The 25,191-nt window shown below is 37.3% G+C and overlaps 1 protein-coding gene and 1 non-coding gene across 2 annotated transcripts in view; both read right to left on the bottom strand.

The window, feature by feature from the left end:
- Positions 1-315: 315 nt before the first annotated feature.
- The window catches only part of EIF3A (eukaryotic translation initiation factor 3 subunit A), a 37,033-nt gene continuing 12,157 nt past the window's right edge, over positions 316-25,191 (bottom strand). Inside the window, exons 6-22 of the mRNA XM_068951599.1 lie at positions 24,892-25,100; positions 23,651-23,822; positions 22,631-22,735; positions 21,725-21,823; positions 20,890-21,006; positions 19,349-19,534; positions 16,255-16,602; positions 15,580-15,684; positions 13,719-13,832; positions 13,291-13,413; positions 12,171-12,324; positions 11,108-11,292; positions 9,157-9,245; positions 5,084-5,901; positions 3,564-3,738; positions 2,941-3,110; positions 316-1,593 (exon numbers count right to left, since the gene is read on the bottom strand). Of these exons, the coding sequence (XP_068807700.1) occupies positions 1,352-1,593; positions 2,941-3,110; positions 3,564-3,738; positions 5,084-5,901; positions 9,157-9,245; positions 11,108-11,292; positions 12,171-12,324; positions 13,291-13,413; positions 13,719-13,832; positions 15,580-15,684; positions 16,255-16,602; positions 19,349-19,534; positions 20,890-21,006; positions 21,725-21,823; positions 22,631-22,735; positions 23,651-23,822; positions 24,892-25,100 (3,411 nt within the window). The 3' untranslated portion in view covers positions 316-1,351. The remainder of the gene's footprint in view (positions 1,594-2,940; positions 3,111-3,563; positions 3,739-5,083; positions 5,902-9,156; positions 9,246-11,107; positions 11,293-12,170; positions 12,325-13,290; positions 13,414-13,718; positions 13,833-15,579; positions 15,685-16,254; positions 16,603-19,348; positions 19,535-20,889; positions 21,007-21,724; positions 21,824-22,630; positions 22,736-23,650; positions 23,823-24,891; positions 25,101-25,191) is intronic.
- LOC138067926 (small nucleolar RNA SNORA19) lies at positions 21,221-21,353 on the bottom strand. Its single transcript, XR_011142399.1, has one exon. It is a non-coding gene; the product is annotated as a small nucleolar RNA SNORA19 (small nucleolar RNA).

Raw genomic sequence — 25,191 nt, 5'->3', positions numbered from 1 at the left:
AAGCAGACAGGCTCCAAAGGCACAAACATCTGGCGCTCAGAGAAGATGACTATGAGAGCAAGAATTTGTCCTGATAAATGACTAGGATCTGAAAAACTTAGGGAAGGTTAGGAAAAGAACAGGAAGAGGAGCACTACAACTTTTGCTCACACATGTTAAAATTCAATACGGTTTCTCAGGAAGAAACTCTTTCTGTACCAGTTGAAAGAGAATGTGACAACACAAAGAGGTATGCAAAGAGACAGTTATTAAATTCCTGTTCTGCATTGAAGTACATTTCAGAATGTTCTTAAAAAGTCAAGACACTATAGCAGCTAATTCCAGAAGTTGTTTATTTATCATTGAAGAAACACACAGCAGCAAGTTCTGTGTTGGCTTCAGTATGACCAGATAGTTAATCACTGTTACCGCACCCCAAAATTGAAGTCAACGCAGCCATTACTACAAACCACTTTTTTGGAAAGGGAAAGAATTTACCCTGAAGACAAAGAATTGGGGGAAAGAAATCAACAATTTCTTCAAAACCACACATTTTAAATATGACAATATTTATAAATCCTTGAAAGGCATGAATTATCCAGTAATGGAAAAAGCAGCTGTGCTGTTGGCAACAGAAAACACATAGCAATATGCTTACCAAAATGCTGAATCATAAAAGCTTTCGGTTTTGTGGTTGTACACTGCAGCAGTATACATTACTGGAACAATGACTGCAAGACGGCTTCATAGGCGTATGTATTCAAGTAAATCTACAGAAAATATCCCAGTGTAGCTAATGCTCATAATGTTTATTGTATTTAATTCAAATTTAAACAACTTACTGAATTTAGATAATGATAAAATATGTCTCTCAAAACCACTTGCCCTCAAAAATACCTAAATAAGAGACGGCTTAGTATCTTTTTTTCGGCTAATCACGGAAATTGATCCAGCTCTGCTTTTCAGTAATTTCACCACTGTGTGAACAGAAGTGTTTTCAAATGCATGTTCTTTGATGATAACACCCCATTCCAAATTAAGAACTAAAACCAAAAAGGTCAGCTTGTTTTAATGTAAGATAGAAGTATTACTCAAGACAGCTGTTGGGCTTGCTTCTTTTTATTTTAGCAACAAATGATCCATGAAATAAGCAATATTTGAAATTTCAAAAACTGGTATTCAATTTCCAAACTTCTGCTGTGAGTTTTGTGCATGATCAATCTATATGAGTAAGTAATTCAGGCTCATGCTTTCATGTTACCTCAAAATATTTGTTAAAGAATTCCAATTGAGAATGTTTATAAGCACAAATATAACCTGTGGATTCAAATCAAAGCTAAAACATTGGTTAAACTCTGTTTTGATTTTTCACTTAACGTCGTACAGTGGTCCATCCTTCTTCATCTGTCTCGTTTTTAGTACGGCGAAGAGACTCACGCTCCTTTTCTGTCTTCCAGGAAGCCTTCTCCTTCTCCCCATCTTTTTCTCGTTCTTTCGATACTGGTGGGGGAGCAGAAGCTGGAGGAGCAGCAGGAGCAGGAGCAGATCGGCGCACTGGTTCACGTTCTTCTCCGTGTTCTTCTCTCCTATCATCAGCACGCCGCCATGAGCTTGCTACAAATACAGAAGGACATTAAAAATGTTTGTCATCCTTCACCTGCAGCTTGCAACCGTTGCAGCAAACATGCCCAATACTGAGTCTGATTCAGTAATTCTCTATCTTGCCAACAGGTAACATGATGATGACAACCAAAGGCACAGTTTAATTTTACAGTGAAGTAGTGGACAGCAACTCAGCCTCAAACCTCTTTTCAGATTCAGCATCACTGTGAGCAACTCAACAGTGTCATCTTTAAAATACAATAACAGCAGTAAGAATGTTCTATTGATGTACAGAGTTATGATGTAAAAATTTATTCTTATTTTACTTTAATATCATAGTTATAAAAAGCACAGAATGCATCTCATTAGAAATGACTGAAAATAGAGAAATCCTAACTTTAAACAACTGTGGATAAAATTTTTTGGTGTTCAGTGTCTTAAAACACAGCAAATTCCTGTTCAAGCCTTCTGAAATCAAAAGCAGAAATGACACTGGATTATACAAGTCCACTGATAACAGTATTCAGAAACTTTTTACCTATACTAAGAATTGTTCATTTCCATCAAAAGGAGGTTAAGAATTTTACCCTAGTTATGTATGAACAAAGCTGTATCAAATACCAAAATAGACTTAAAATAGACAGTCAAATAACAAATCAGTTCTTGATACATTTAAAAAAAAATCTGCACATTGAGAATCATATTGTCATCCAGCTGGAAGTTCTATTCCAGTTTGTTCACCGAGATCACTGCATGACAGCACCTGTATTCAGGGAGTGCTGATACTCAGGGCTAACACTAAAACAAAATGAGATTCTGAACATGAGAACTCATTATAATTGGACCATGTGGTATTTCAGGCTAAATGCATTTTCTGTTAATGTATTTTTAGAATACAGTATTATTAAATTTACACAATTAAAATAGATTATTAATCAGTACCAGTAATGGCGTGGAACCAACAGGGCCCTGTTTGCAAATACTTTCTCAGATTTTTGAGAATGTGAAGAAATAAGATAAAAGCGATTTTCTGGGATGTCTATCTTGATACTAAAGAAGAACTAAAAGATGCTAAAGCACAAGAATTTCCTTCACCCTGAACATAATGTTACTATGAAAACTGCATACTTAAAATATTATTCTTACAGCAGATGTGAAATGCTACCATGATAGTAAAGAGTACCATAAAAAAAAAGTTAAGATTCAAGGAAAGGTTCTTATTTACATTAAAGCTTCTGTATATTACTTTGCTGGTTGAGAATATAACTTATTCCCACTTCAACACCTCCTATTGCTGTCAGAGTAACATGAAGGACCTACAGTGAAGGTAAGCTTCTAGTAACAGAGAAATAAACATACGTTCTTCACGGTCAGATCTGAGTGGTGGTCCCCTTCTGAGGGGTGGATCTCTGTCATCAATACGTCGATCTCTCATGTCACGACCACCTCTGTCCCATTCTTCACGACGGCTTGAATCCCTCCAGCTAGAAGTTTCCTCAGCTGGTCCTCTTCTCCAGCCGGCATCATCCCTTTTGCCATTTGAAACATTAGATAGGTTTAAATGTTAATATTTTACCTCCGCTACAGTAAGAGGAGATAGTAAATCAGGCCACAGGTATTTTCAGGCCCATTGGGTCTCTATTTAATACACTGCTATACTTCTAAAACTCTTTGTGTTTTTCTAGACCCTAACATGAAACTCTGTTGACAACAAAAAGATTGAAAGATATGTAAAAGGAGTAAAACATTCTGGGATTCCTTCTGTAAACAATTAACATTTTCTTAAAAACAAACAAAAAAACCCTCAAAACTTTACAATTCATTTACTGCCTTAAAGAAGCGCTCAGTTTCATACCAACCAACCACTGTTCCTCTCACTAGGTGACGTCAGGTTATTTTCTTAAACAGCAGAGTAGTCCTTTTCTTTTTTTTTTTTTTTAAAACAAAAATATTCCACACGTATTTAAACAGAAAAGTCAAACCTGGGACGCCTGAAACGATCATCTCTATCAAAATCCCGGTCTCTGTCAAATTCACGGTCTTTTTCATTTTCATCACGATCTTTGTCTCTATCCCACTCACGGTCTCCTGGAGGTCTGGAATCTCGAGGGGGGCCCCAGCTGTCCTCACGAGCCTTTTCTCGTTCTCTCCACCCCCCTATAAGCAACAAACACAAAGTAACTTGTGACTGAATTCTGATCTCTATATAGACAAAGAATCATTTACTTCCCTCACAGAAACTTGTTCTTCAAGTTTTGTTCACTCTGAGGATCTTACTCAAGTTTTTCAAAAAATGCGTACATTTGAATAGGAGCCACACAGATGAAACAGAAACTCAAGAAACTGCTTAATATGAAGCATATACCTCATATATCAGGACTTCTTGTAACAGTTCAGCAGAGAGCTGATTATACCCCTGTATATTTCAGTCAGAAAAATACCATGCTCCTCAAAGATTTTGTGCAAAATAAGCAAAGGAAGAAATAAATAAATAGAGGAAGAAATAAATAAGCTTAGACAGCAGATTCCTCTGAAAAATCTACAAGAGAGAAAATTTTAGGCAAACAAGTTCATAAGAACTTACTGCTTTTTAAAGCACTGCTTTAAAGTGTGACTGTCAGTTACCGTCTACTTACAAAATACATCCTGCGTCCTGTGATAATCTTAACTTACAGACACTTAAGAATGGAATTTCTCTATTATACAGCCATTGTTTTAAATAGGCCAGAGGAGAAAGCTATTCGAGTACTGAGATTTACGTATTTACTGTCTACTTTCTGTAGCTTATGTGGTAAATGTAAATATGTAAAACTAAACAAAAAAGACAAAGGAAAAATATTTAAACATCATTAACAGTTCTGAAAAGAATCAGGAACAGTTGTAGTAATCACCATCGACAAGACTTTGTAGGACCTCAAATAAACTATATAGGAATAGGATCATAGGACAGTTCATGTTTGAGTCCAAACTCCTGCTCAAAGCAGGACTTTCAGGAAAGGTATACCCCAAAACAATAAAGAAAAATGGTAAAAACAGGAATATTTTTGTACACAAAAATTAAAAAGCTGATCAAAACCAGCCACTTGAGTGACTTATCTGAAATCCTGCTTAGGAGGTGGTTAATTTCAGATATATTTTTAAAAGTAGAAGAAACAGGGAAAGAAACTAAGATGCGCCTGTCTAGTAGAAAGGTCTCCCTCTCATCAGGTCATTAAACTTGTATATTTTGGTTCTGCACACCAGATAAGTATGTTTCCCAGCGTTACTGTGTGACCTCTAGATATCTTCTAGGAAACCAAGAGACACTGCTGCATTTCAGGTTTTTTTTAATTCAGCCAAATGAAAAGGATTCATTACACTATGTAAAGAAGGCTACACATTAGCCAAATTAATCCAGACATTTTCAGAGCGTTTATTCTCCCGTCTCTGGCACCAAGTACATCAAAACCATTATCCACTAGGTTTACATATGCTTTGGAGGTAGGACTATTATTATATTTACCTGGTTTACCAAATGGTCTCCAAGGACCTGGTCTTGAATCATCCCCACTACGCCATGGACCCCTGTCATCATCTCTTCTGGAGAGCCTGTCATCATCTGTGTTACGCCATGGCCCCCTGTCGTCATCCATCCCGCGCCTGGGACCCCTGTCGTCATCCATCCCGCGCCTGGGACCCCTGTCGTCATCTGCTGCACGCCAGCTGCCCCTGTCGTCATCCAGCCCACGCCTGGGTGGCCTGTCATCATCCAAAGCCCGCCTGGGTGGCCTGTCATCATCCAGGCCACGTCTGGGTCCTCTGTCGTCATCTGCTGCACGCCAACTGCCCCTGTCGTCATCCAAGCTGCGCCTCGGTGGCCTGTCATCATCCAAGCCGCGCCTCGGTGGCCTGTCTTCATCTGCAGCCCGCCAGCTCCCTCTATCATCATCCAAACCACGCCTGAGCGGCCTGTCTTCATCCAAACCACGCCTGAGCGGCCTGTCTTCATCCAAACCACGCCTGAGCGGCCTGTCTTCATCCAAACCACGCCTGAGCGGCCTGTCTTCATCCAAACCACGCCTGAGCGGCCTGTCTTCATCCAAACCACGCCTGAGCGGCCTGTCCTCTTCCCCTTCACGTCTAGGTGGCCTGTCCTCTTCCCCTTCACGCCTAGGTGGCCTGTCCTCAGCTGACTCCAAAGAAGGACGCTCCTTTTCTTCAGCAGCACCTCGTCGGGGCAGATCATCCCCTCGTCGGGGCAGATCATCCCCTCGTCGGGGCAGATCATCCCCTCGTCGGAAAGGTCTTTCATCATCTCTTGCTTCTCCTCTACGCCAATCTCTGCAAAACCATAATGAATGAGCAAACAGTAGAAATTGGCATCCAAGAAAGCTTTACATATTAGGTCAATGTCATCAAATCTCTCAAGGGTAAAATTTCTGAAAGCATCCACTCGATGTGGGATTGCAAATACATTTACAGAGCTTGCAGTTTTCTTAAGCACATGCTCTAATTGGCTTTACTGCTACAGGAAAGTGATAGGTAACCTTTTCTACAGCTTCAGGAAAGACTGAACAGTTTATTATACCCTTCAAAACCACAGCTGCTTAGTTGTCCCTGGTGGGCCACCTGCTGCAACACAACAGAGAATAGGTTTGGCTACTACACTGAGCCTAATTTGAAAAACTCTAGCTAGGTCTCAAAGAACCTGTATTAAAAAACCACGACCATCAAGTAACTATCTCCTTTCTACACCCACGTAACAACCCTCTAACGTAATCCCTGCTTCTTTATGCTTTGACACAGTTTCGGCTCAACAGATTGTCACTGAAAGTATTGCCAAACATCCACAACTAGATGACGCAGCACAAACTAGAAAGCTCATGACACAATCCACTACTTCTCCTTACTTGTGCTAACTGACTGCAAATAGGGTGCACCAGGCTCCGGCAGGCTGACAGTGCTTGCAAAGACTCCCCTTACTAAGATATATATGGGAAGTAAAGAACTGGTGAGAATTTTCCCTGGGACGATCAAGACGCTTCATCTTTGAAATAAACTTAGTTTTATAACACTGAAAAGATCAGACACTACTGAACAACAGCTGGAGTCTTCTATCATTTCTCAGGACATACTGCTTAGATTTATGTCGTTAGGTCACTCAGAGACACTCAGTAGAAAGCATTCTGCACTCCATTTTCATAATCCCATTGTATGCAGCCAAGACAGGACCATTTATACGTACACATTTGGACCATACACCTGGGCTTTGTCACCAGCTTTCTTTCATGAAATTAATCTTCCTAAAGCTAGCTCCTCAACAATGAAGAGGAACAAGCAATAGTACATTATAAAGATGGAAGCTGATACCTGCCTCTTGGAAACAGAAGTAGTGTTGTATATTTTTACATTGGGATTGACTTTCTTCTCCTCTTTAAAAGAGTTATTACACCTACCAAAGAAAGATTATTAACTTTATTTTCCTCTTTTGTTTCTTATTCTTACTGTGTGTCTTGCACAGTGAAAGAATCAAGCAAATGAAGCAAATACTAGATATAACTCATAACAAAACCACTGTCTGTCTGAGAGAGGGTCAGTAACATATTCTCCTTGCTGGATTCTTGTCTTTCTGCAGTCTGTTTTTCTTGTAACTGGAATCACGGTGTGGAAAAGACTGAGAACACTGGAATATGCTGATCACCTGGAATCTGTTAAGCCAGGCAAAGGCTAACTGTATAATACAATTGGTTGTTCCATGATTGTAAGGACCTGCATACTAATCTGGCACATATGTCATAAAAATCTCATTGCCATGAGAAACTCATGTCTGCAAGACAACTTTTACAGCTTCTCCGCTTGTTCTGGCATTCATGAGGTCATTTTAATGCATCTATCCAATAGCTGTACTTACACGTAGATATATACTGCAAATCAAATCTGATGTTCTATCCTCCAGATTATTGCCTTTATCACTTGACTCCAAAATAGATTTCAGAATTATTTTGTCAGTTACAGTCAGGTTTGCAAGGCTACATCTGTATCCAACACATACTTTCGCTTTACGGCCAAACTCCAGTTAGACTTAGGGCTTCTAAAGAATGAAGAATCATACCGCTCGTATACAATTATGCCAGAACATAATTTTTACTCTGTTATTTTCTAAGTTGGGTGAAAAGAACATAATTGAACAGCATTTAATAGTTTTACTTAAAATTCCAGAGAAGTATTAATTTTGATTCCCCTAAACATTTTAGTAAAAGAGAAGAAAAGCTGTACCAAACAAGCTACACACTAATACAAAATATACGTATTTTTCCCTCCTCAGCAGTCACTCAGCTCAATTTCTACAAGAGTTGAATGAGGAATGACAGTTTTGCAGAAGAATTCTAGGCTATCACGATTCAAAAATGAATATGGATCACCAGTGGCATTCTGTTGTGACAAAATACATCACATTAAAGCATACAGACAGAATCATTAAATGCTTATATGCTTATATGATATGTAAAGTGCTACTTCTCCATTCAATAGTTAAAGGCTTCTGCTGAGAGCTTCATGCAATTTTGGATTTTATAATTCATGAGAAAGTGAACTTCACAACCAAGAAGGGCAGTACAGCTTTTAAGAAAGACTATTTTGTTTGAGGAAAGAGGAATCTCTTCAAATATGTTAAAATAAATTGCTAGAAAGAATTAAACTGATCTTTGCTTCCACTGGAGACGGAGCGCATTGCAATTGATCTGAATTGCTGCACTGGAAGTTAAGCTTTACAAAAACCTGTCTAACTGTAAGGCGAATTAAGCAATAAAACATAAGGCCAGTTGGAACAAGGAGTGGAATCTCCATCAGCAGAGGCTTTTAAGAACAACTAGATGTGCACCATCAGAAATATTGTAGGCACAGTTCATCCTGTTGTGGAGGAGGGATGGACAAATCATAAGGCACTGACTTTCTACAATTGTATACGCAGTCCTCATTATTAGCAAACATACCCAAATACCCTAAAAGAACAGCTGTGAACAAGCTTTTTTAAAAGAAGTGCAAAGTACATTCAGATAGTCTTCCTTCAAAAATCCTTCCTTCTCTGTTCCATTTTCAGAACTTTTAGTTTATGGCATACATTTCCTGCTCTGTGAGCCATTCTGGGACTTGAATAGTTTGAGACTCTGAGTTTCGACCTTACCATTTTTATATATTAGTTTCAGTTTTCTAAATGAAAAATCTCAAACAGGAAGCCTACAATCTATTTGTCACCCTTCTCCGTTCTGTACTTAAACAACTTGCTTACTTGCTTTCCTTTTTAATCAAAAACTTCCGTCCCCATCAAACGTCAGCACTAGCCGTGTATCAGATGCTGAAGGCATCAGCTAGCCTTCACGTACTTAGGTTAAATACAACAGGAACATTATATGAATGCAGTTCCAAGATAAAATCTCTCTCTCATTTTGGGATCCTTACAAAGTAACTTTTTAATACAAGATAAATATAAATGCATGAAATATAGTTCAAAATTAGTGCAATTTTAGCAGTAGCAATGAAAAGGGAAGCCACAGGTTTTGAGCCCAATACAACTGGTGCTTACTAACCCATAATTACCTTTCCACCGGTGCTCGTCGCCACTCAGATTCTGTCTCACCACCTCTTCTCCAGGAGCTTTCAGACTCCCTATCGCCCCAACGAGATTCCTGTATGTCAAAACAAATTAGGAGCACATTTTCTGAATACTTTAAAATATAGGCTTCCAACTAATAATTTATTCATTTAAGAGCACACTATAGCACCGAAAACTCATTTCTTAGCCTGTAGAGAATCTGAACTATCAGGAGGTTGCATAAGTTAAATATGGTCTAAACTGATTAATGTTATTGATTCTGGCAGGGCTAAAAATATAATAGGCTCCCCTACATGTCATGCACTGTACTAACAGGGCGGGGTATACGTAAAGTTAAAACACTAGAAAGCTCATTACAAGTAAGTACATGAACAATATGACAGTGAGTCATAGCTAAAGCTGTTAACGCAAAAAGATTTTTCTAACAGTTTTACTTTCCTGCTGCACAGGACAACAGGAATTCAGTCACACAACCCTTTGCTTTTTTTAAAAACTGCTTTTTAACCACATTAGAAAACACCACTTTGATTAACTTAAGGTCTCTAAAGCAGAGACCATTTTGTTCCGAGTTTATATAGCACTTAACCTGAGACAAAAACACAAAAACAGTTTAGTTATTTGCAATTCACACAAGTCGCTTATATGCGGGGCAAAGCAATAATCAGTAATTTCTTTCACTAAAGGTAAAAATATCTTGCACCACTACTACGTCACAGATAAACCATTTAAACTGGTTTTGACACAGTAGTTTACTCATTAATTCCATCACAGAAGGCAAATTAGGGAAACAATACAAAATAACTGATTTCACATAATCAGACGACCTCTTTAAAAAGGGATCCAGTTGGATCAAACGAGGTATTTAAAAGCACTCTTTGAAAACTGTATTTGGCGAAGTTTAGATTTCAGTACGGGGAAATATATAGGTCAAACAAGAACTCGTACATCATTTATTCTATGAGTTTCTATTTAAATGTTTGTGATAATGTTCTTGCAGAAATGACCCCAACAACAAGGGGATGGGGTGGGGAACACAACTGCAAATGGCATTTTTCAAGTCGTACAGATATCTTTTTCAGAACCTGAGCCAACTTTTCCATGCAGGTCAAGTACCCATGGCTAACAAGTGCCTCTCATGGGAAACATATTGGTGATGGTAATTTACCAGGTAAATAAACACTAAAACCAAAAACTTTTGAAGCAATTTATGCAAACTTCTGACCTCTTATCTTCACAGTGTTATTCAATGAAGTATGCACTAGAGAAGGGCAATGGCTATTGTGGATGAAATCTAAAAATAGTTCTCTTTTTACAAGCTTTGAATAAGCGCGAGCTTAAAATGTTTGTAGCATGCAGCAGCATTTCTAAAAATCATTAAACATTTAATTTGAAAATAACTGCTTTTGCTTTGTTTCCTGATGTACTGAGAGGGTGATTTTTCCCAATATTTATATTTGCAAGTGGAAGTTGCAAACACCTCATTTATATGTTTTATTTTATTGCATAAAAACGTAGCTTTAGGTTTTAGAAGAATTATGCTTAGACTGGGATTTTCCTTCAATACATACTCTAATTCCTGACTTTGGCATCACTCATTACACTTACTTCTAACATAGCTCTCCTCTTCTTTTTGTATTAATTTTATTAAACGTTGGTTTTAGTCTTTATTCTTTTCGTTTTCAAACAGCTTGGAGATCTTGGCCATTTTCTTGTTTTGCTTTGATTGATTTTATTTTTAAACTACAGATTCCAGATTATAACAGTGAGATGAAAATACATGACATAATAATGCAACTGCTAAATCAGCCACTTATGCTACCACTGATTCTACAATGCCGTCACTAGTACTTAACTTGAACGTGCAATTACTTGCAAATCATCTACAGAAACAGGAGCAGTCAGTCAAAAAGACAGAAAAAAAAAATCTGTATTTACCTTTCTTGAAAATGGGTCATCCAGACCCCTCCTTTCTTCTTCCCTACGACGCTCTCTTTCTTCTATCTCCATTTCTCTTTGACGTTTTTTCTTCTCTAGTTCTTCTAGTTTTTTGACACGTTCCTGGTATTCACGCTGTTCCTGCTCACGTTTCTCTCGCTCAATGCGTTCCTTCTCCTCACGCTCTGTAGTTTCAAAAATAAATAAAACATATAACCAATATCATTATATTACCCTTTCAATAGTACTCAAAAAAGGGTTGCAAATAATCCCTCCCCTTCCACTCCATTAAAAAAAAAAAATTCAAGCAAGCATTTTACAGGGCATGTTAAGAGCATAACTCCAAAGCAACAGGAAAAGAAACCGTGAGATATTCTACTAACCTCACATCTGGAACAACTGCTGCTAGATATGGAAGAAGAAAATGTTCCAATACCTGTATGTTAATTCCTGGTACAGGCCACAGATATGCCAGCTAAAATATAACTGACTCAAGTACGGTGAAGGAGCCCTTCTTGGAAAACGTTAAAATAAAGAAATAAATCAATCAACTAGCCATGTCAGAATTTTGATATTCAGGATTTCTGTTTCTTTTCATTTGTTTTTAATGTTGCATGGTTATAAACTCTTGTACTTAAAATCTTCAATCACCAAGTGAAAAGTAAGGCAGAAATTCACCTTAAAGGGATATCTATGAGCTCTTCTCTATTACATCCTTGGAACTGGTTACCAGACAAAGCAATTCAACATCACAAAAAGCTGCACGAATCACAACAATCCTTTGCTTATCGGTCTATTTTGTATTTATTTGTTTTCGCTTTCTACGCCTCCTATGAACTTTTGCCTTCTTCTCCATGCTGCATGCATATGCATCCAGAACATGCATCAGGCAGAATGTAAAGGTACAGTAACTAATAGTGATGAACATACAGTCTTTATCATTGACTGAAAGTGAACAGATTTCCTCTAATATTATGAAATAGGGAAACCTGAAGTTAGCTGCCTACATGTCTGGAATGGGTCAACGATACAAAAGATACAATAACCACATTCGCAATTATACCTTTAAGCAGTTGTTCCTCTCGTAATCTTTGCTCTTCCTCTTCCTTTTCTTTGTAGTAAGTAATGCGTCTCTCCTCTTTGCGCTGTTTCTTGCGTTCCTCCAAACGATTACGCCTCTCTTCTGCTAACCTTTCCTGGAACTGCTTGAGTTTATCCTGAAAAAACAAAGAGTACACATAAAACCACCATAACTTAAGTGTTTAAAACCTACATAGTTACAGATTGCAAAAAAGCTGCAGAGAATCACAAGCTAACGGCACTATATTAACTTTGCTGCACTGAAAAATGACTGCTTAACGTTTAGGTTCCATAGCTAACCTTTTCCTGCAATAAATTTGATATAAGGGAACAAACATAATCAACATTAGCAGCACAACGTTAGTGCTCTATTTGCTTTTCTGCAAAGCAAATACACTACCTGGTTACTGACCTCATTATAATTACATATCGTGCTGCATACACAGTTACTTAACCTATTAAAATATTTTTTAAAAAAGTTCTTATTGCAACATAGACATATAATAAAAGCTACAATAGCCTCAGGAAATTTCTTCAAAATGTAGAGCAAGAAATAAATCAACAGTTCTCCTGCCCTCTTAGTCTAGTTTGTTATTAAACTTTGCAGACAGAAAACATGACTTCAGGTACCAAATACTTGGACTATCAAAATAATTTCCAGATTCAAACAAAAAGATTTAAAAAAAAAACCAAATACAAGCATTTATTTTCACATATTTCTTCGCTTAAAAATTATTTTCATATTATTCCACCACTAGAGTAAGTTCAAGTTACTGTACAGATAGCTGCTTAGTCACACGCTACGTGATGACCTCTTACCATCAGCAGACCTGCATTAAAATAAATAATTTGCTACCTTTTAGACAATTATTTTCCATATAACCCATTTCAGAACTTGACATAAAAAGCAGTAAATGATAAAATCTAGGAAGGGATGCCAGAAGACTTTTTTTTCAGTCCAAGCAGGAAGTAAACAATCTCAGAATTATGAGACACTGTAGATTATATTTTTTTTTTGCAATTTTCATGAAGAATCACAGGGTCACAAGTTGAGTTCCTCACTTTAGAGAAAGAGTTTGATTACAAGACCAGATCTTATGTACCTCATAAACTGTTCGTCGTGAAGCTTTGAGCCTGGCTTCAAATAAATCTCTATCCTCCAACATCCTTGATAGTCTGTTCTTATGCTCAAGGGCTTTCTCACGCTCCAACTGCAAAGTAGTGATCTAAAAATAAATAACATAAAAGTATTACAAAATAAAACCTTACTATATATTCGCATTCAATCCACCTCAGCTGCTACTAGAAGACAAATTATTTTTCCCTTTTTCAGAACCAAGCCAGAAAGACATTGCTATCCGCTAGCACAATAAAATCACAAAACTAACACTTTCTTCTTCATACCAACTTTTTCCTTCCTCCTCCTCTGGACTGATCTGGAAGACAGAATTATATACAGAGCAAAACCACTTTTTTTTTTTTTTCTTCGTTCTTACTAACAGATTTTACCACCTCAGTTAAAAATTCTTACCCTTTCTTCTTCTTGTTGCTCCCACAACTCCATATCATGCACTCTTTGCTCCTCATAGGCAGTCTTTATTAAGGGAATTTCTTCTAAGCGCTTCGCTCTTTCAAAATAGTCAATCTACATAAAGATAACATAACGTTAGCATGTCACATACAAAGAACACTCAGTCCTCAATCCAAGGAAACCTTGGTATTTGGAGACTTTTCCGAGATATCTAATACATTGTTACATAAGGTTAGCCATAAGGCTAAGCATCGGCAAATAAGCACATTCCTAGGAGAATATGTAAGGCTAGAGCAAGCACATATATGATACTCCCCTCAATACTCTCTCAGCATCAATTTTTAGCTCCAGGGATTTCCTGAGCAAGATGGAGTTTATGTATATTTAGAAAGCACCAATGAATGCCTTTTTCTTGCTTCCTAGAACTCAGAAAAGCATTTCAAATACAAAACATATCTGGCAAGAAATTCTACAGCCCACTGCATGAAGACCTATCTTCTTATTTGTACTGAACTTGGCTTCTGCTTGCTTCATTTGATGTCTCCTAGTTCATTATCCCTTGCAGTCAGCAAAAGAACTACCGCTCCCAGTCCTCAGCTGCTATGCCAGGTACAGTCTTAGCATATCCTTGTTCTCCAAAATCTATAACAGTCACTTCCAGACCCAGGAGTACTAACTTACTTAGATATTTCTCACATAGAAGCCAATACATATCATTGATAATTCTTGTTAGCCTTCTCTCAACCTTCCACTTCAACTGCTCTTTTTTGAGATAAAGAGACTAGACCTGCACACAATGCTTACCATGCAGAAGAACCAAGATCTCATTGATAACTGATAAGGTTAAGTTTGGACCCCCATTATTTTATACTTAAAGCTAAAGATCAGGGTATCTTTTCCCCCACTTTTCCTACATAAAATACTTTACATCTGTCTAAACCGATCATCATGCAAAGACTTTTCTTTTTACCCCATGGCTTCTAAGTTTTCTTAAGAACTTTGTAAAAAGCTTTTTGTAACATACAAGTTAATTACACCAATCAGATCCCTCTTGCTCGTGTATTTGTTTTGACAGCTCGAGGAACTCCAAGAGGAAGTCCCGCCTTACATTCCTTTCACAGAAGCTGTGCTGACTGTCCCAAGTAGCTCACATTTACCCAGGTGGCTATTAACTCTATTCTTTACTGTATTTTCTGAGTTTGTCCAGTATGAGCACCAGACTTACAGGACTGCAGCACCACAGATCTTCACTGGAACCTTTTTAAGTAATTGGCCTCACATTTGTCACCTTTTAGTATCAAATCAGTTTAAGTGAGCTGAATTACCAATGGTATCATATAATCTCCGTTTCATTTTTGAGAACACTTGGAAGTCCTGGGTGAGTATCACCTTGTCCTGGTCATATATTCCTATTTACCCTGGCAATCTGTTCTTTGTACCTTTATGGTCACCCAAGTTTCAGATAGATCTTTTGCCACCAAGAAGAGTCCTAGCAAAGAAAGTTCCTCTGTTTCAGGAAGACTAATGTAATTAATTAATTTAGCTTTTCTGTAACAGCCTTACTTTCTCCGAACATTTCACCTTCTCCGAACACTCTCCGAAAACAAGTCTTCCCAACTAAGACCCAGTTCACATACCGCTTAAGGGTCTAGTCTCAAACCAGCTACGTTAATTAGAATAGATTTGTGCACTGATGCTAGTAATTCTGTTGGCTTGTTAAACATGTATGCCTCTTTTTACATTTACAAGCACAAACCAAATCGATAGCACTTTCAACACCAACATAATATATACAACCATTCACAATCATTAACTGTGAAGTTTTTTGTAGACATGTTTTTGTATTCTTACTACTTTGTACCTTTTTCTCCTGATTCTTCAGGCGTTCCTGGAGTTCCTTCTTCTCTTTCTCCAGTTGTTCAACTTGTTTAGCCATAATGAAGTCAGGATCCAACTCTTCAAGATCCTACAGCCAAGTGAAGTTATCGATGCAAAATAAAGCAAACATTTTGTCACAGTTGCTGTTTCCGCTATTCATTTAAGCTTCTCTGCAGTTCTCAATTTGTAAACCGATTTGCTTCAGAAACATTTTCAGTTTCTTTTACTCTCCTTTGGGTAATTTGTATTTTATTTTTAAAGCTCTCAAAAGGATTTATATCTTGACTTTTAATTGAGACACAATCCAGATACCACAAACTGAATCTGCGTGTCTATTTCATGTTTTAAAGACTGTATAAGCAAATAAGGAAAGAAATCCACATCTGTGAGCCTCTTCTCAAAACAGTTGTAACTTCATTTCTCCAGGCAAAATAGGTCCTATCCAAACTCGGTCTCAAAGTTTATTCATACTGTTGAGCAAATTAAATATTTAAATGTCAAACTGGCAGTCTCATTTTTGATAGAGACTGTTTATAGAACCAGTTACCAGCTACCAGTTAAAACTAGTAGAGAACATCAAATTCAGGTAGCCTAGCAGTGTAACAACACAAACATTAAAAAAAAAAAAAATTCAGTACTTCATAAATAAGTTAGGTACCTCAATATCAATATCTTTAAATGCTTTGGCTCCCAGTTCAGTCTTCTTAATCTGCTCCAAGCGCTCACGAACTGTCTTCTTTTTGATTTGTTCATGCTCTTGCAGGATACGCTCCTTCTCCCTTTCCTTTGCTTCCTGGCGCAGTCTCTCTTCTTCAGCTTTCCGGACTTTTTGTAATTCCGCTTCACGTTGTTCCAGTTCTTCTTTTTCACGCTGAATGTTTAAACTTTCAAGGCGCTCTTTTCTTTCCTCTATAGTTTGACGACGTGCAAGAATACGCTGATGCTCCTTCCTTGAATTTTTTAAGAAGGCAGTGACTGCCAGCTGGTGCTGTTCTTCCTTCTCTTGCTGAATTGATATTAAGGATAAGACAATGATATATATGGCATCTCTTTAAAAAGGCACAAAGCATAGCAAATAATTCTCAAAGAAAACTCAGTTATTTTCATTCCCCAAACTTGGCAACTGCATGAAAATGCAACTGTAATTGCAAATCTAATCACTCGTTCCAGTGGCATGCAGAGCAGGCAACTCAACTGAACCACACGTACATGGAGCTGAAAGTTGCCTGCATCAGACAACGTCCTGCAACATATCTGTCTTAGGTACGATCGTTTCACACTCTGTCCAAAAATAGTGCATATGCATATGTCTGTGATATTTAGGACTGCATTAGCGAAGGAGGGAGAAGACAATGCTTACGTTGTTTGCCTCTGCATGTTTTGGCAAGCATAGCACTACCAGCGTCGTATTTCACCAGAGCCCCCTTTTTTGGTTGGGTTTTTTGTTTGTTTTCGTAGCACACTAACAGAAGAGGAAAATAACCTAACTGACACAAAAGCACTATCTGTGAGATATCAACAGCACTGATTCTACCGTTTAGGTATGAACACTACATATAAAATCATTTAATTTGTAAGTATTAGCTTGCATATAGAATATTCCTCAAGCATCCGTCTCACCACCCCTTACCAACATTCTCCTCCAGAACACCTACGCAGCCCTTTGTAGGGAGACTCATGTTCTACACCTGAAAAGGTGCAATTATGCCAGCTCAGCGAGCTGCCCATTTTAATCAACTCCAGTAAACAGCAAAGTATTACAGTCCAGTCAATTCACTGTGCTGCTCTTGAAATTTGAGCTAGCTCAGAGGTATTTTTAGTAATCTGCCACTTCTAGGACATTAAACAAAAACACTGGAACATCCACACTTTGCTGCAGATCCGCAAGCCCTTGAGGTAAGTGAAGCTGCAAGAATGCCAAAAACACAAAAACAAAAAGCTAAGAAAATTTTAACAACTTTATAAATTATAACAATTTTGACACAAATTTAGAACTTTTAAAGCACCTGAAAAGTTTTGACGTGAATAGAGAAGGAAAAAAAAGAAGGTATCAGCCTGGTTTACGGCTTCTTTAAGCACACACAGACCAACAATAAACTTGCATGTACACAGGATCTACTCCAATTTAACAGGCATAGCTATACTAGTGGTTATATGTCTTCTTCAGCTAATTGCACCTCTATGTCAAACAAGACTAAATAACAATTCTACCTACAAACGTACAGGCAAGAAGTGTTTTTTCTTTTAAGCCAACGATGTCTAATGTCAATCAATAATAAAACTTGTGGGGGGAAAACCGGCATGGAATATTTTGAGCTTAAGCACTACAGAACTAGTTCAGTTAACATAAGTAACCTACCGTTAGGTGTCACATACAGTGCTGCTACTTGTGTTTGTTTTATGAACATCACTTAACATTTCAAACAGGATAAAATATCTAACATGGGCACATTGCTAGAAGCCTTTTTTTTTTCTTTTTTTGTTTTTCTTGAAAAAAAGATTTTAGAGCAAATTTATATTTATCTCAAATAATTTTTCCTTATGGAAAAATTACCGCTGCTCTTTTAAGAGAAGCGAAGGTTAACTCGCCACAACCAAAGCATGTCGGAAATCCCAGACTGATTTATACCTTGCTCCTATGGGGCTCTGCAGAGCCTGAAATGTGAGCTCATGGATGAATCCAGTCTTGAAGCCAACGGCCCCAGCAAGAGAAACGGACAGGTCAATTCTTCAGTTGTGGGAGCTTTCATTCATATTTTTAGATTCCACTCTGAAGTTACATTCCAGTGCTTTAAAACAACAGTTTCTCCAGAGAGAACAGAGAAAGCAGACTCTTGCATTTTCACAAATGCATACAAAATTTTAAATGAATGCTACCTTTGTAAACCCTTTAATGGAAAGCTATTATTTGGTATAACCCAAATTTGACATATGCAAGACTGGAAATTTCAATTCAGGCCTCTCATGCCCGAGAGGGTTTTATTATGACCAGACACTAACTAGCTGGGTGCATTCACTAACGTTTTGGTCCTCTTCACAAGCACAAATAGCTAACTACCGCCAGGTAGAAAAAAATAACATGAAAAGATGCATCTAATCTGAGAAAAAGCATTCCTTAAAAACAATTTGCTATATATTATCAAGTTCTACTTTAGGTTTGTACCTAACCCAAAAATATATAAATGCAGCCCATCACTGCTGCCAAATTATATCAGAGACAGTTACCATAAAAAAGGAAAAAAAGGAGCAATATACTTCATAAAACGAACAAATGTAAACAAGCACCAACCTCTACCTTTTTAATGCCTTATTATATTAACCATTAGGTAGCTCAATGTCTTTTCTATGTCAAGGAAAGCTAAACGAAGCAACTTTAGTGTAATATTCAAGTATGATCTCACAACTTCAAGACACGTTCATCTTGTTAATCTAGAAAATCTAGATCTATTACAAGAGTTGAGTACGTAACAAACGCAGAAGAATGCTCTGTCATTAATAAATACATTGATGCTACACTTCATTTCTATATATGAACACCTCAACAATCAATTATTTCTTCTGAAGGGACTCGACAACAGTAGCAATACTGGCTTCCATTGCACTGAAAGCAGATTAGAGGAAAGAACAGTTGATCGGATAAGCAGAAGCCAACAAAAGACTATAAGGCAACAAATATACATCATACAGCATACTTTCCCCTGGGGAATGTCAGAATTTGTCAATAATTTCAGAAAACTTAAAAAACTACTTACCAGTAAGTGAGGAGGTTTAATGACTGCAAGAGCCTTAGCCAGAGCTGAGGACATAGCAGTCAACTGATTTCTAATTTGCTCAGAAGGCATGCTTTGTAGTTGAGGGCCTAGTGGAGCATCTTCTCTAGTGCTGTAATTCAAATCTGAACCAAAACTCAGTGTTCGAGAAGTATGATCAAGGCGAACCTTTGCAAAATGAAAAGGGAAAAAATGATTATATTTTAAGCTATTACTTTTAAATACTTTCTCTTTTGCTCTGCCAACGACCAATATCAACCAACTGGAGAGCTCTCAACTTCTCCCCATTTGTAAGTGCTTACCAAGCAGTAAGACAAAACAAAATTCACTCCTTCCTTCTCTTGTATGCAAGATTAGCATACATAATTCTTCTAATCACTGCGTCAAAAAAGTGTTCTTTTGAGGGTGGTTTTTGTAATTGCTTGAAACCAGAAGTCAGTTCTCAGTTATGAAAGTACATCTGTCTAGGAGTTTTACCAGTTTAACCCCAACTCAGTTTTAAAACAAGCTAAAAGCAGTGCAATTAGAGTGTGTACACCAGCTCTAAGCAGGAAATTACGTCCAAAGACAGTTCTTAACTATACCAGACTAGTAGAGGTGACAAATTAACAGAAGAAAAATAGCACTGTGAATAAACCGTGTTTAATTGCCACAGAAAAAGATTTATAAAAAGAAATATATATCTCACTGGAAAAAGCTGAGCTTTCAATAATTTGATGAAATGAACACTGCAGGATGAATCCTTCTTGCCTCTTCCTCCACATTAGCAATACATGGAACAAGAATCCTGCCCCTAATGCTGTCAATTTCCACAGGTCTAAAATATCAGCTGAAACTGTGTTAACCTAAATGAATTAATTCGGCTTTATCCAAAAAGTAAATGGATAATTATTAAGCAACGTGAAGTAAAAGTTATTTGTATCTCATCAATACCTTAAACGTTTCATTACAGGTTACCTACCGCTCATTAGATGTGGACCGCTTTAGCCATAATGATATCTTCAATAGCAGCTGGAAAGTCTCACGTCACTGGTGCTTTATTTCAGTGATTTGGTTAGACAAAAACAACAGCCAGGACTGCTAGCCCTTTGGTCTTGGCAACTAATTCTGTATAGTCAGACATTCACATTCAACCATTCCTGTTTGTTAGACTTGCTTCAGGACTTTCTGGACTAAATGACTGGAGCTCACAGGTCATTTCAACTACTACTCTGTATTTATACTACCCTTACATAAGTGCAGTGCAACAATTAATATGCAATCGCTTTGCTTATATTCATATTGCACTTATATTATGTGATATTATGTGCTTCTGCGATTCTGTGTAAATCAGAAAACTACACCAGATTTAAGAACTGGGAGTTAATTATACGCATTGTCATTTGCATCTTTTTATTCTACTTTATCTCCTCCTCCTTCAGGATCAGAAATCTTCCCTGGGTTCAATGTTGAACCTGTTAAGTTTTCTTCCAATGTAACAAAATCCACACACCATTTCACAGAAGTCTTTTTCAAACGCTTACTTGTAAGTCACAATGTCTGGCTGCATCTACAATAGCACGTTCCAACTGGAAGGCATCAACAAAAGGAACCAGGTTAGCCAGACGAGAAAATTCAATACTTTGATAAATCTGGGCCACCTGTATGGGAAAAGGAGTATTAGGTACTTTTCCACTCATTAGAAAGCCATCAGAAATAGAAGTTGTTAAAGGCACTATAAAGCTAACTTGCTAAACTGTCAATAGATGAAAGCATGCATATCAGTGAAGTTACAGATAGTCCTTCAGCATTTTATTTCTGTATTGTATTCTAACTTAGTAAGATTAAATATTATTCCTGAATGGAATAATTGTTCTTTGTATGAAGGAGACTGGCAGCAGTAACTACGTGCAGCTATGCTGCTAATTAGCCTTCAACTCTTTCTTTAGCACATCAGAAATAACACTGCTCATCACTTGTAAGGAAAGCAGGTCAATGAAATGTGCATTTTGCAAGACAGCTAACCAAAGAAAAAAAAAACTCAGAAAAAAATCCCACCCAAAACTTACTCCACATGAAAGTCTTAAGAATCAATGAATTACCTTAAACAAGTCTTCACAGGGTCACAAAGAAAGAAACCTAAGCAAAAGAATGTACTACTGTATGCAACCACTATTAAGTGCAGTTACTATGGCTGTACCTACATGACGTAGAAATCTAAGGCTGGAAGATACACATTGGAAAAAGCATTTCAAAGTCGTAATGGTCTTCTATTTGATGGAATAATTCACTTCAACATCAAAGTTCCCAGCTTAGAATTTTTCCTAAGCATTTTCTAACTTATACATACTTATGACCGTACATCTTCCTTATTCATACCTGCTGCAGAAGTCGAAGAATGGTATTGTTTTGCAGGTGAGGAACATACAGTTGCAGTTCAGGCTCCTTTTCAGCTTGATCCTTCACCCAGTTCAGAACCTATCACAATTCGTAAAAGTTACTCTGTTTGCATCAATCCTAGAAAACTTCAATCTTTAAGCAAGAAGCATGGTTCTTCCATACTTCTGTTTTACACCTTATGAAACAACAGCACTTCTATCCAGATGCTAGGTTATTTTACTGAGGTAAATCTTTTGATCGGAATTACTTTTATTTATAACGGATAGCTAACGTTTTTTGTATGAAGGTGACTGACAGCACTGGCAATTAACCACACTGCTAATTATCTTCAAGTTTTTCTTAGCCCCCCCAAATGTATTTGTTCCCACAATCAAAGGAAAAGAGTATGATGCAGTCGATCAATTGCAGAATATACATTAACCTAATCAATAAGATCAAGTTATTTTACCTCCAAGACTCTACATTTAAATAGTAAAATTAGACTATGGTCAATTTTTCCATTTCCCACACAACTTATTCGCCAACAAAAAAGTTTTCCCGTTCCTACATCATTAAACAAAAATTCAGCTCGTGATTATTTCCACTCACAATAACTTCTCAGAAGTTTCCAAAACTCTGGATCTTTAAGGAGGCCCTCTGCAAAGTACCTCAGAGACCTAGATAAACTTTTATTTCATTTTAATAATCTAGTGTGCTCTCTGTATCATGTGCTACGTATGTGTACTTGTAAAGGAACATGATGAAAAGAGGAGGCGGGCCAGGGGTGAAAGGAAAAAAAAAAAAAGAAAGAAAGAAAAACTAGCTGGTATTTACCACCAATCAATATTCAAACAGAACACTAGTAGTCCAGACCAATGATTATATATGCAGAGTTACAAAACTTACCTTGCTGACACGACTACATAACTTCAGTGGGTGAAAGTCTACTTCGAGCCAATTGTAAAGTTCTTTCACTTCTGGAACAACGTACTGCACTACGTTGAACCTTACCTACAGTCAACAAAAAACCAAAGAGCTCAAAATAAATACAACGTTAACAAATAACTATGCTTTAAAAATTTTATATACAAGAAGGTAAAGAGGCACCATACGTACCTTTTGATACAAGACACTTTTTTGTTAAAATACAAAACATTCTTAATTACACTGACAAGAACTACACTACACTATTCAACTGTTTCCATTTACAAATGGAAAAGTAGATGGAAAATACAAACAAGAACGTATTTAGACTAGCATACCAGCCTCAGCTTATTACACATTTCTAAAACACAAATGAAGACCTAAGGTCCTACTATCCATATACATAGGCCTACATCTGAATTAAAACAAATATCTCAGTTCATGAGTAAATTTCTGAAGTTTTGAACTATTTTTAAGACAAATTGGAGAACTGCCAGGAGGCCAATTAACACAAACTATAAAATGAACTGCAAATATAAGTTTTAGGCATGCATGCACCTGGAAGGGTCTGAAGACAGCTACATCCAGCATTTATTTATATATTCTTATCCAAAAGATATTTAAAACAGGGGGGGGGGGGGGGGGAAAGAAAAAACTTGTGTTCAATTAATTACACCTTCCCTTAGCGTAGGAAAAAACAAAGTTCTAGCTCAAAACTTCTTACAGAGCCCCTCTAAAAGTTTCAAAACAAGACATCTGTTTTTTGGACAATGTGACAGAATGTTAACCTTTACTTAACACAAAGATTAGGGCCTCCCCTTATTGCTGGTCTTATCCAAAAGTCCTTCTCGTGGATCTGAAACTTTAACACTATACTGTAAATCATATAATTAATCCTAAAGCTGTTTTATTTTGAAACCGTTGCCTCATACTTAAGTGCAGTGCTTTTAGAAGGAAAACAGACTCTGTTCAAAAGCTTCTCACCCAAGCATCACTACCTACCATATCATTAATAAGACTGCCACGTGTAGGTGGGGCCTGGAGACCCAACAGGGTTGCCAGACGTCGCTGTTTTTCAACAATGATGCCATCCATATCCAGAAGGCGAGCAATATCAGTTCGTTCAGGAGTTATAGGAATCGACAGAGTGGCCAGAAGGACTCGAGTGGACATCCTGTTGACAAAGTATAACCACAAAAGATGAAATGCAAGAGAACAGTAATTACTTCTTGAATTGACGTGTATATGAAAAAGAACAGGGAATAAGTAGCATTGACGCTGAAAAATTGTGTAAAAATACCAATAATAATAGAAAAGATGGCCACTGTGCAGTACGAGTACAGCACGCAGTTCTTCCGTACTCAAGAGAAAAGACTTTGATAACATGTTTTTATTACTTATGCTTGTACGCAAAAGTATACAAGCTTATGTGTACTTATACTTTTAGCTAACTCTTAACTCTTATCTCTCTCTTAAGAGATAAGTAACTCTTCACATATATATGACGAGCAAGAAATCTAAGCCACCTCTGTATATATCAAGGTATTATGAAATAATTAAAACAATAGAAAGCAGAGACTTTTCAGACCTTTAACTGCAATCAAAATGATTTTTATGGATTCGCATCAATTTTTAAACGTTACTGAAAAAGTCAGATGTATTTTCTGATGTTACGGTGCAAATGACATTAAATATTTAATACTAGCATGTCATGCTAGTACAGAGATGAACAGCAATTGAAGTTGTTCCACAGAATATTTACTCCCACCAGATTCTGACTATAAAGGCCTGTAAATGAACTTCAGAGATTAATGCAGTCAATGATCCTGTGCGCCTGAAAAGCCTTGCCAATATCACACTCATCACCAAAAAAACAGAAGTCCATTTGTCTTAAGAACTTGCACATTCCTATATATGTTAGCTTTCAGGAAAAGTTTATACAAGCCATACTGCAAAGGAAACAAAACACAGACACTTATTAATTTGCTTAGCTTCCCAGAAAGTGACAGAAAAGAAAGTTGAACTCAGGTGATCCTGATGTTTACTTTACTTACACTGTAGCTTTGTAAAATATCCTTCTTGCTCTACATTCCTTTTGGGGACAATCAGTACTGGCCATTTTAAGCAAAGCTGCTCACACTCAAACGTATGCCATCTACTTCTTCTGGGGTACAATTTAATTTATTTTTGAACTTAAGAGGTTAAAAATAGAATCTGTGATCACATTAAACATCTTTCCCTACCTCTGCATCTCCTCTGGTGTGAGATTCTTCCGCATTTCTCTTGATAAGTGATAAAGTCGGTGAAGGGTAGATGCATGAAAAAGAGCATTTCCTGATTTCCAGAAAACAGTTGAAACTTTGTGATAATAATTTGCCATCAGCTGTGGCTTGGGTGGTTTCTTTGACAGTGCGAATAGCCCATGAATATCCTCCACTGCTTTGAAAGCTTCCTAAAGAAAGAAACAAGTACACTACTTCAAGGAAGTTATTTGCAACTGCCAAGAAAGTGAAAAAAACACATTCACTGAAGGCTTTTATAAG

This window comes from Struthio camelus, chromosome 7, assembly GCF_040807025.1.
Source record: "Struthio camelus isolate bStrCam1 chromosome 7, bStrCam1.hap1, whole genome shotgun sequence".
Lineage (NCBI taxonomy): Eukaryota > Metazoa > Chordata > Aves > Struthioniformes > Struthionidae > Struthio > Struthio camelus.
Note: the sequence above shows the minus strand (reverse complement) of the source record. Positions and strands in the feature narration are given on the sequence as shown.